Genomic DNA, 12,591 nt, shown 5'->3' with positions numbered 1-12,591 from the left:
TTTGTGAACAGGACATACCTGGCTAATTTTCCACAATGCTGGATAGATGCCAGTGTTGTAGCTGTACAGGAACAGCTCAGCTAGGAGCGCAGCAAGTTCTGGAGCACAAGTCTTCAGTACTATTCAGTATTATTGCTGGAATATTGTCAGGGCCCATAGCCTTTGCGGTATCCAGTGCCTTCAGCCTTTTCTTGATATCATGTGGAGTATATCAAATTGGCTGGAGACTGGCATCTTGATGCTGGGGACTTCCGGGGGAGGATGAGATGGATCATCCACTCGGCACTTCTGGCTGAAGATTGTAGCAAATTCTTCAGCCTTATCTTTTGTGCTGATGTGCTGGGCTCCTCCATCAATGAAGATGGGGATACTTGTGGAGGCTCCTTCTCCAGTGAGTTGTTTAATTGTCCACCACCATTCACAACTGGATGTGGCAGGGCTGCAGAGCTTAGATCTGATCCGTTGGTTGTGGAATCACTTAGCTCTGTCTCTCACTTACTGCTTATGCTGTTTGGCATGCAAGTAGTCCTGTATTATAGCTTCACCAGGTTGACACCTCATTTTTAGGTATGCCTGGTGCTGCTCCCGCTATGCTCTCCTGCACTCTTCATTGAACCAGGGTTGATCTCCCGGCTTGATGGTAATGGTAGAGTCGGGATATACCGGGCCATGAGGTTACAGATTGTTGAGGACAATTCTACTGCTGCTGATGGCCCACAGCACCTCATGGTTGCCCAATATATCCCATTTAGCATGGTTTTAGTGCTACACAACATGATGGAGGGTATCCTCAATGTGAAGACGGGACTTCATCCACCCAAGAACTGTACGGCAATCATTCCTACTGATATTGCCATGGACAGATGCATCTGCGGCAAGCAGATTGATGAGGATGAGGTCCAGTATATTTTTCCCTCTTCTTGGTTCCCTCACCACCTGCCACAGACCCAATCTAGCAGCTATGTCCTTTAGAACTCGGCCAGTCCGGTCAGTGGTGGTACTATCAAGCCACTCTTAGTGATGGCATTGCAGTCCCCCACCCAGAGTACATTCTGCACCCTTACCACCCTCAATGCTTCCTCCAAGTGGTGTTCAACATGGAGGAGTAATGATTCATCAGCTGGCAGGGGGTGCGGAACATAGTAATCAACAGGAGGTTTCCTTGCCCCTGTTTGACCTGATGCCATGAGACTTAATGGGCAATTCCCTCCCAACTGTATAGCACTTTGCTGCTACCTCTGCTGGGTTTGTCCTGCTGGTGGGACAGGACTTACCCAGGAATGATGATGATTGTGCTTGGACATTGTATGTAAGGTATGATTCCTTGAGTATGACAATGCCAGGCCATTGCTTGACTAGTCTGTGAGACAGCTGTCCCAATTTTGGCATAAAGCCCTGATGTTATTCAGGAGGACTTTGCTGGGCTGTTTGCCATTGTCATTTCTCATGCTTAAGTCGATGCTGGATGGTCCGGCAATTTTATTCCTTTTAGACCTTTCAGTGGTTTGATACAAATGAGTTGCTTGTTAGGTAATTTCACGGTCAACCACATTGCTGTGGATCTGGAGTTACATGTAGGCCAACCTAGGTACGGATGGCAGATTTTATTCTGTAAAGGGAATTAGTGAACCCGATGGGCTTTTACAACATCAGCAATGGTTTTATGGTCATCATTAGACTGTTAATTCCAGATTTTATTTATTGAATTGTTGGGATTAAGAACCTGGGGTTCCAGAGCATTACCCTGGGTCACTGGATTATTAGTCCAGTGACAAGACCACTGCGCCACCCCTTCCCTCTGCATAACATTCAGTCTTGGGCTGATGAGTGGCAATAACACAGGCAATGACCTTCTCTAACAAGAGAGAATCTCACCATCATGGTTGATGTTCAGTAGCATTACCATCAATGAATCCCCCACTATCAACATCCTGGGCGTTATCATTGACCAGAAACTGAACTGGACGAGCCACAAGAGCAGGTCAGAGAGCTAGAAATTCTGAGGTGAGTAACTCATCTCCTGATTCCCCAAAACCTGTATGCCATTGGCAAGTCACAAGTCAGGATTGTGGTGGAATACTCTAAACTTGCCTGAATAAATGCAGCCCCAACAACAAGAAGCTTGAAACCATTCAGAATAAAGCTGCATGCTTCCATCCACCAGTTTAATCATTTACCCCCTCTACCACTGGTGCACTGCTGCAAAATATACTATTAACAAGATGCACTGCAGCAACTCACCACATCTACTTTTGATAGCATCTTTCAAACGCATGACCTCCATCACCCACAAGAAGGGCAGCAGATGCAAGGGAATGCCACAGCCTGAAAGTTCCCCTTCAAGTCATACTTAATCCGGACTTGCAAATATATCACTGTTCCTTCACTGTCACTGGGGTAAGAATTCTGAAACTCCCTCCCTAACAACTCTGCAGGTATACCTACTGTGATTATCCATGTTCTTTGTGCAATGTCCCCTTTAAGATCATGGTAAACTGGGGAGTATTCTGAAAGAGGGTTAATTGGTTTCTTGATTATGGCATCATTTGGTTCTTGGAAAAGCCCATGTGGCCTAAAATCACCATGGAGATGAACAGCTAAGAAGCAAAGGGTAAATAGAAAACTAATTGAAGTGGGGTTAGGTCAGTCTGTGACCCTTTAGCAGTTTAGAATGCACTGAAAATGTGTGTAAAAAGGAAACAATTAAAGTTCTCTCCAAATGGAACAGTTTTCTGTTTGGCAGTCTTCAAACAGATCCTGGTGTTGAAGCAGGTCTCAGAGAATGGAGCAGAGAATGTTTACTGTGAGTGTTCTCAAGCTGGAAAGGGTAGGAAGCTGAAGATAGGAAGGACAAGGGATTGTGGATTAAACAAGGCCCGTTGCTGCTGTTTCAGTGTTGCCAGAGGCCATCAACACATTAAAGGGGTCGGAGAAGGGAGACTCTGGTGATTCCATGCCACCTGGGCTGTTGTGACCCAAGTGAGAGAGAGGTCATAGATGTGTGCCTTGTCAGTGGTAACGGTGTCCGGGTACTTTGGATTGAATATGGCTGCTGGTGAATGGGACTCGGGGCCTGAAACAATTGGATGGAAAGTCAGAAATCCTACAAAATGGATGCTGAGTTGGAAAGACCGTGAGGCTGCTTGTAGTGCCAATTTGTATGGGAAGAAATATGAGTGCTTACAACTACATGAGGTGTATCTTTGTTATATCACCTATTTAAAGTGAAATTTACCTTTTTATTTGAAATATCCTCCACCTGTTAGTTAAAATGTTTGAATTTGTTGATTTTAGTTGGTTTGTCACAGTAAAAGTTTTAAGAAGTTGTTTTCTTTCCGTTTGAATCATGGGGATGCCTTTCTTTGTAAAACGTTATTTGGCTCTGCAGTGATCATAACATCAAATGGACTGCAGCGGATTAAGAATGTGTCTTATCACCACCTTCTCAAGGCAAATTAGGCATGAGCAGCGAATACTGGTCTTGCCAGTGATGCTCATGTTCCAAAAACAAATAAAGATAAATGAAGACATTTGAGAATAAAACTCCATTGATTTACCCATTGATATGTCACCGATTTGATTTCTTAAAACAAGGTGTGTAAACTGTGTGAACAGTATGAAGTCAAGTCCATTCTTTTCAACATAGTGAATGGTTCTGTTCATCTTCCTTGCTTTTCTTTTTTTGTAGTTTCCCATTGTTACTTTGAGTCCCCAGCCAGGATAACAAAGATTATGGAACTAGTCTTCAGTTTGCTCAGTTAGCACGACTGAAGTGGGAATCCGTAAAATTGCTTGGTTAAGAAATAGCATCAATCAATCTGTCCACCAGTCATTGTTAGCTCTTTTTTATGATTACATTTCATTGTTCACCCCAAATGAAATGTAACAAAATGCTTGCCAAAATTCCTCTGTGGGCTGTTTTCAGAGCACTGGTTAACAGATGTGTATCAAATTCTTGTGCATACTATTTAACAAAGTCATCAATCCTCCACATGGTTACATTGTTGACAATGATTTGTAATGGTAGCAATGCATGCACTAATGCATTTGTATGGAAAATTCCTGCCAGTCATTTTAACAAAGGTTTTAGGCCTGTTCAAATAAATGAGTTAATGCCTTCAGCAAAACAAAAGACAGGGATTTTCTATTATATTAGTTTGTTTGTTACTCATAGTTTGTTACTCATATTACACAGCATGCTATCAACCCTGAAGTTGTCCCCTTAAGATGTTTGTAAGTCAACGTGACCACTTTAAACATGCTAAACACACTGAGGAATTTAAACTCCCTCATGTAGATAGCAGACAATGAGAAACATCTGGCTTTGAATGCATTCAAAGCTTTGACATAGAATTATCAACCAAGGACCTACCATATGGTAACAGAATTTACTGAACATATGTTAAAGCATAGTTATAAAATCCTGGCAATAAACAAGTTTTTCTAATATAGAGGTATATTTTATATAGGCACATACCATTCCAATGCAACCTGAAATTTAGATGGACAAAAGTGAAACAATGTTAAACTATTTCAGTTACCTTGTTCACAGTTTTCTTCATCACTGCCATCTAGACAATCAGTCTCTCCATCGCAGTGCCATCTGACAGGAATACAGTGGCCATGCTTACACTGGAACTGATCGTCTTTACATTTAATTACACAGTCTTTCTGTTAATATAAATCACATGCAAGATTTACTTTAATAATGTTTGTTACCAATGGCATATGGCTAATTACAATGGAGTCAAAGATTACAAAGTCATGTTGTTAATCATCTGTTGTAAGTTTGGAAGTATTAATGGCAGGTAAAATGCGGTCCTTTTTTGCCAATCAAGCAAAGGTGACAAGAACAGTTAGTCAGGCAGCAGCACATAAACCCATTAACAGATGGTACATGGTAAAATAGAACAAGCAATTCACAAACAGTATAAAAGTTCCACACAGAATTATTTACATGTCACAATATTTTTCTAAATTTCTACCAGGTAGCATGTTTGTACAGCAAAGTAGAGATTAACAAGAACCACATATTTAATCTTAACTTTTTATTATATTTAAGCACCATTCATAATACACAAGGTGATGGGAATCATTGTTTTAATATATATGTTAAAGACCATTAGAATTCATAGTTCTTGATTTTCAAACAGAATCACTAAAATTCCCAAGGCTGATTAACAGTTCTTACTAAGTTGTGGCACTCAAAAGTTCAGAATCTTCAGGATAATGTTCTTCTTGTCAAGATTTTCACAGTTTATCAATCCAGGGAAAAAAACTACACTCATAGCTTCTATCAGGGCTTTTGCCTCCATTTCCTTGCCCAGGAGTCCACTGCACAGGATACATTTTCTGCTTTGAACTATGAGCAACTTGGGAGCAAATTGTATTCAAAATAGCCCTAATTTACAGAACTGAATTTTTTTCAGGTTTTCACTATAGCTCATTTGAATATTGCCAAACATAAAAAAAAATGAACCAGTGCTATTGGCTGTGCTTTAGAATGTAATTGTTAAAAAATATTCCACCCCCACCTGTGTCTGTCACCTTTGTGTAACTCAATTTTAAATAATTGAAAATGTCTTTCAAAAATACCAAACAATTTAATTAGTTTGTTGATGTACAGTAGTTTCCTAGTAAGTTAATTATTCTTTTAATATTTAAAAACTTTTAAAATGGACCTATTACTTTCCTATGATAAAAACAAAAAAACTGCGGATGCTAGAAATCCAAAACAAAAACAGAATTACCTGGAAAAACTCAGCAGGTCTGGCAGCATCGGCGGAGAAGAACAAGGTTGATGTTTCGAGTCCTCATGACCCTTCAACAGAACTCAAAAAAATTAATGGACCAGTGCTATTGGCTGTGCTTTAGAATGTAATTGTTAAAAAAATTCCACCCCCACCTGTGTCTGTCACCTATGTGTAACTCAATTTTAAATAATTGGCACAGCCAATAGCACTGGTCCATTAATTTTTTTTGAGTTTTGTTGAAGGGTCATGAGGACTCGAAACGTCAACCTTGTTCTTCTCTGCCGATGCTGCCACACCTGCTGAGTTTTTCCAGGTAATTCTGTTTTTGTTTCCTATTACTTCCCTATCACCTAAAAAAGGTTTAATTTAAGAGCTTACTTGCAAACGAGTGCGATTAGTGTAAACTCGCTATGGTGATCAATTCAGTGTGGAGGTGCGACCGGTTTTGTGAGTGGGGCTGGCTTCCAGCTCCTTTTTTTTAAACCATCGTAAAAGATCATGGAAACTTGATTTGCATTGAGCTTAGCTTGCAGTTGGAATTCCATAATCTTTTGGGCAAATTGCCCCACAAGAATAGCCTAGCTGCAAATCTGCCCTATGCGTTCGTCACGTTTTTAAGAAAAGCAAACCTTTCTGTCTCTCCTTGTCTAGTTTAATCTGAAATAGTGTTCTAGATTTACCTTTTATAAATCTCTCCATGAGTTCCCTGTGATCTGCCTCCTTTGAAGGCTGTAGAGACATTTAGTTTCTCCAAAGTCCCCATAAATCAGTTCCCTGACAGAATGGTTCAGCATTAGGTTTTTTTTAATGACCTTCAGATTTTGAACGTTTCTCCTCTGTCTTGGTGACTGGACCCAGAACTCAAGTTGAAGTTTGACCAGAGTATTATAAAGTTTTAACGTGACATCTTTGAATTCGACTCTACTGATTAACAATGTAGTTCAGTATTCCATTTGTTTTGTCGATTGCTGTGCCACAGTGACTGGGAATGTCAAGTGTCAAGTCTATTGCTAACTCTAAATCACTTTCAATTTCTTCCTTCGCTATTTCAACACCATAAATAGAATAAATGTACTGCCAATTTTTTCTTCCAATGTGCAATAAATTACACTTAACTGCACTGAATCTCATCTGCCACAGTTCCACCCACTTGTATGTTTTATCTAGCTGATTTTGTCGTTCCCTGTCTGCTGTAGACTCAACAACCACCTTATACTGCTTCAGTTTAATATTGCCTGTGAATTTGACCAATTTATTTTGGATCTAATCCAATAGTCATTGTTCAGCTTAGAAAAAGCAGAGTCCCAGTACTGATCTTTGGAACATTTCATTTAGCACTACTCCTGCACCCTAGGCTAACATATATTTGATCCTTCCTTCTTTTACGGTTTTCTGCCTCTCTACCTCTCTGTCTTCCTTTGCAACACTCTTTAATATTGCCTATTTGACCAAGTTTTTGGTCATCTGTCCTAATCTCCTTATGTGGTTCAGTGCCAATTTTTTGAATAATGCTCCTGACAAGTGCTTTAGGATGTTTTTTTATTTTAAAGGTACCATATAAATGCAAGTTGCTGCTGTTCCTGGGAACTGCCATGATATGTTTGGGTCATGTGTGGTTTTGTCAAAGCTTTCTGGAAGTTTAAGTACATCATTAGGCTTTGCACAAGTCACTTGGGATGCCATTTTCCCTCAAAAAAAGACATGGAGGTTTGTCAAATAGGCCTTCAGTTCCTGAAGCCATGCTGTTGCTAAATAAAAGGTTATTATACAAGTAACTTGCTTCCTAATTCCTGCTAATGATTCATTAGATGAAATGTTCAGTATTTGCAGGTGTAAAAACAGGCTATAGCGAATGGCTTCATTGGAATGGAAAATCAGACATTTTGCAGGTGGCCGATCAAATACCGTCTGTTGTTTATGCCCCTACCAAAGTTGAAAGCTCTGCTTTACTATTTTACCAGTCATTGAAATATGTCTATAAAAACAAAAAAAACTGCGGATGCTGGAAATCCAAAACAAAAACAGAATTACCTGGAAAAACTCAGCAGGTCTGGCAGCATCGGCGGAGAAGAAAACAGTTGACGTTTCGAGTCCTCATGACCCTTCGACCCTCTGTCGAAGGGTCATCCATTGAAATATGTCTTACTGGCTGTCGTCACCTCTTTGCGTTATATTATAAATTATGACTGCTATATTAGACTGTCTCCAATCTAGTGAGACTTATTCAGCCTTCACCAATTCCCATATGATCTTAGTCAACACATCATGAATTTTTTTCTATATTCCTTTTCATACCTCTATTTCTCAGTGATAACATTGTTGGGTGATTACATCAGTTGGACAGATAATGCTGGAAATATTGAAGCCCATGATATGGCCCATGGAATATTCCACTGAAAACATGAGAAATCAGTCTATATAAATGACAATAACATTGAATGTCTATATTCGGAGTCCAAACCTTTGAATGTCAAACCCAAATTTTAATGAAATGTCAGAATTTTAATGATTTTTGTTAATATAATTTAGATTGGCTTGGACTTTAATAGATGCAATTACTGTTGGCAAAAGTAAGGGGTTTATTAAACACGCCACTGACATTTGTGAAAAAAAAATCATATCGGTTCCCTTACAGTTATGAGATGCAATTAACCCTTCAATTGCTGAGGACAACAAACATACCCTGACAGCATGGTGACATAAGAAACACAAATATTGGGCAGTATTTAATGGAGGTGAAGGGGGTCTCGCACACCAGCTAGATATTCAGCAAGGGCCCTAAGTCACTTCTTTTTGGGAAGACCTACAGAACTAACAATTGAAAAGTGGCAGGTCTTTACCGGGATCAAGGACCCCAGGTTTGGATGGCTCCACCTGCTGGCCAATCAGAGGCTGGCAGCTCTTCATTAGGCCAGAGTGCCACCAGGGATGTTTTAGTTGTTGCCAGGACTGCACTCACATGCGGCCCAGAATCACTGAGGGACCCAGGCCACAGGCAAGTGATGATGGGAGGGGTGACTCAGGGTTGGGGGACACAGGAATGGGAGTTGGCGGTAAGGGCTCAGCAAGCCCCCTTCCCATGACAGGTCCCTTGATCAGGCACTGTGTGCCTTTGAACAGCTTCCCACCCCCCAAAATCCCGCAAGGGTGTTTTGGGCTTCCTGCTTGGTAATGGGGATGAGGCCCTTAAGTAGGCATTAATTGCCCACTTAAGGGCCTCAATTGCCACCATGGTGGGAAGGCTGCCATCAGCCTTTCCGCCACAGACTTAATTGGGGCAGAGGCAGGAAGGTGGTGGAGTCCTCACCCGCTACCCTCCCACCCAATAAAATGCACCTCCGCCACCAAACTTGCCACGGGAGAGGGCATTAAATTCCTCTCATTGATTCCAAAGACAGAAACTTTGGACAGGATTTTGGGTCCTGCCTGCCGCCTGCCACTGGACAGGGAAATTCCCACCCGAAGTCAACAGGCCTTTTGCAGGTCCGTCAAATTTCCCATCCTGCCCACGATGATTCCCGTGGGGGATAGGACCAGAAAATCCCGCCCTTCCTTCACTGAAAGTTCATTTGACTTTTATAACAAAGTACTCAGAACCAAAAGATAATTACAGAAGACCCTACATGTTCATTTGTCACTTTTATTAATGCTCTTCCTAATATCAATCAGCTTGTGAAGAAAATTCTCGATCCACAAACGTGTTCAATTTATAAATGATAAAACACAATCCTAGGGCAAATATTTTAAGCTTCGCACCTCATCATGACACTTAGGCTTGGGCTGAACTTATCTGTGATTTTCAGTCAGATATATTGTTTCTTAATAAAAAAATACCAACTCAGTCTGTTTATTTGGTAATATATATGGACGTAAAGGTTAAGTTTGTATGATGTTGATTTATATATGTTTTGCACACCACACAATGCCAGATGCAAGTCAGAAAACAGGAATGGGAGTAGGCCATTTAGCACTCCAAACCTATTCTGCCATTTGATGAGATCATGACTGACCTGTAAAACTTTGCTCTCTATCCTTTGATACCGTTGGCTAACAAAAAATTATCAATCTCAAGTTTCAAAATTAACAATTGATGCAGCATTAATTGTCATTGGTGAAAGAGTTCTAAACTTTTATTACTCTGCCTGGAGAAGTATTTCCTAATTTCACTCCGGAAAGGTCTAACTCAATTTTTTTGACTATGCCTCCTCATCCTAGACCCCCCCAACTCGCAGAAATAATTTCTCCCAATCTATGTACCCTATCATTTCCCTTAATATCTTGAAAAATTTAGCCAAATCACCCCAACCTTCCAATTTCCAGAGAATACAACCCTAATTTGTATAATACCTCCTCATAATTTAAATTTAATTAATATAATTAAATATGAGTGACATCTTATGGCGTAGTGGGTAGCATCCCTGCCTATGAGCCTGAAGCCCCAGTTCATGTCCCACTCTAGGACTTGATGACTGTGATAATTATAGTTTTGGGAAATGTTGGACTGTAGCTTTGAGAATTATCCTGTGATGTAAGCTCACATGATCTGTTTAAACCAATGTATTAGCAGTGCAGGGTACATCCACAGAGAGTAGAGTACTTCTTAGTTATAGAGTTTGCTAAACACATATAGTTACTACTGCTGTCTTTGTAAATAAAGCCACCAAGAAAAGTTGTCTGCAGATCAACACTATAACAAACTGGCGACGAGGATAAATCAGAATTGGTGCTGTACCTCACCCAGTGATTATGAGTACTTAAGTTTGTTAAAAATAACGGAAAATATACTCATCCGAAATGCCACAGTTTGGCAGAATCAATCCCTTTGAGCCAGCAACAGATGATTGGTCTCAGTATATAGAATTTCTTGCGTTCTTCTTTCAAGCGAACAAAATCACGGGGGAAGGGAGGGGGAGAGCAATCCTCCTGAGTACTTGTAGGAGCAAAATCTACAGTTTGATTTGAAGTTTGACAGCCCCCAGTGCCCCAGGATTCGAAGACTTTCAGTGAATTAGTAGACCTTGTTAAGGGAAATTTTCAACCCAAGCCCTCAGTCACAATGCAGAGGTTCAAGTTCAATTCACAAAATAGAACCCTGGATGAAAACATTGCTACCTATGTGGTGAAATTGAAGCAACTAATGGAATGTTGTGATTTCGGTGAAACCCTGAATGACATGCTCAGGGATCGTTTAATATGTGGTGTGCAGGAAGACACTGTTCAGTGAAGATTGCTGGCTGAAGTGAATCTTGATTTTAAGAAAGCGTTATAAATAGTCCTGGCAATGGAAAGCGCTGCAAGAGGTACACAAGCAATTCAAGGGGTGCAAAATGGTGTCGTACACCAAATTGGGTGGGAACAGTAAGCCAAAAGTGGTGTGAAAAGCTGGGACTCCGCCGCAAAGCGGGAAACCGAAAAATGAGAGGAAGCAACTTAGCAACTAAGTCGAAAAATAACTTTCAGTGGCACGGAAACAATAATTCTTCTCGTGATTGGCAATATAAAAAAATAGAATGTTACTTTTGTCACAGAAGTGGAAACAGTGCAAAGCGAGATTTAAACAGATTTCCAAACAAGCAACGTCCAATGAAGTCTACAGCGTAGAAGAGCCAAAAACAACCAATTCTGACATTTATTCATTATTCAACATGAAAGTTGGGAAGACAGAGGCAATAGTTGTTACAGTGCAAGTGAATGGTAAATCACTAAAAATGGAAGTAGACTCAGGAGCTTCCACCACTGTAATAGGAGAGCACACTTTCAGATATCTAAATAAGGGTGGTCAAGTTTTAAATTTGGAACAAACATCTGCAAAGTTGAAAATGTATACAGGCAAAGAAATCCAAGCAAAACGTATCACCAGAGCAACTGTTCATTATAGAAATCAATCGGCACACCTACTAGTAATGGTGGTAGAAGGTGAAGGGCCAAGCCTTCTAGGGTGTGATTGGTTAAAGGAGATTAAATTAAACTGGTCCGAAATCTTCCAGTCGAGAGCAGGTTGATTACCAGAGCTACTAAAAAAAATGACACAGTCTTCAAGGATGAACTGGGAAAAATCCAAGGCTTACAGGCCAAGATTTACTTGGATCCAAAAGCAACCCCTTGCTCCTTGAAAGCAAGACCGGTGCCATTAGCCCTGAGAGAGAAAGTTGACATTGAGCAGAGCTGGCTAAAAAGGTTGGGGGTCATGAAAGCAGTTTAGTCTCAGAGTGGGCAGCACCCATAGTCCCTGTCCTTAAACCAGACCAGACCATCCGGATCTGTGGGGAGTATAAACTAATGGTCAACAGAGCAGCCAAACTGGACAGGTAACCTGTACCCAAAATTGAAGACCTTTCTGCCAAACTAGCAGGTGGGACAATGTATGCAAAGCTTGACATGAGTCATGCATATCAGCATTTGGAGCTGGATGACGCCTTCCGGAAATTCATCACCATCAATGCCCACAAAGGGCAATATACACAATATACACGCCTGCGCTTTGGTGTTTCCTCAGCCTGTGCCATTTTTCAAGAGGACAATGGAGAACATACTGCAGGGACCACCTCAGGTTGTGGTCTACCTGGACAATGTACTGATAACTGGATTCACAGAAGTGGAACACTTGACTAATATAGAGGAATTCCTGAAATAATTTTTAAAAGCAGGAGTGCACCTGAAGGAGGAAAAATGCACTTTTCAAATAAATGAAGTCATCTATTTAGGTCATTGGGTAGATGCTCAAGGGTTGCACCCTGTTGAAGAGAAGGTTAAAGCAATAAGGGAGGCACCTGATCCAAGAACATCTCTGAATCTAAATCATTTTTAGGGATGATAAATTATTATAGCAGCTTTTACC

At 40.7% G+C, this 12,591-nt stretch overlaps 1 protein-coding gene across 1 annotated transcript in view; it reads right to left on the bottom strand.

The window, feature by feature from the left end:
• LOC121284946 (low-density lipoprotein receptor-related protein 1-like) overlaps positions 1 to 12,591 on the bottom strand; it is a 1,922,347-nt gene that overhangs the window by 130,688 nt on the left and 1,779,068 nt on the right. The window contains exon 70 of the mRNA XM_041200912.1: positions 4,542 to 4,671. Within this exon, the coding sequence (XP_041056846.1) occupies positions 4,542 to 4,671 (130 nt within the window). The remainder of the gene's footprint in view (positions 1 to 4,541; positions 4,672 to 12,591) is intronic.

Source organism: Carcharodon carcharias, chromosome 12, assembly GCF_017639515.1.
Source record: "Carcharodon carcharias isolate sCarCar2 chromosome 12, sCarCar2.pri, whole genome shotgun sequence".
Taxonomy (NCBI): Eukaryota; Metazoa; Chordata; class Chondrichthyes; order Lamniformes; family Lamnidae; genus Carcharodon; species Carcharodon carcharias.
The sequence above is the reverse complement of the archived record's forward strand: the minus strand, read 5'-3'. Positions and strand labels throughout refer to the sequence as shown.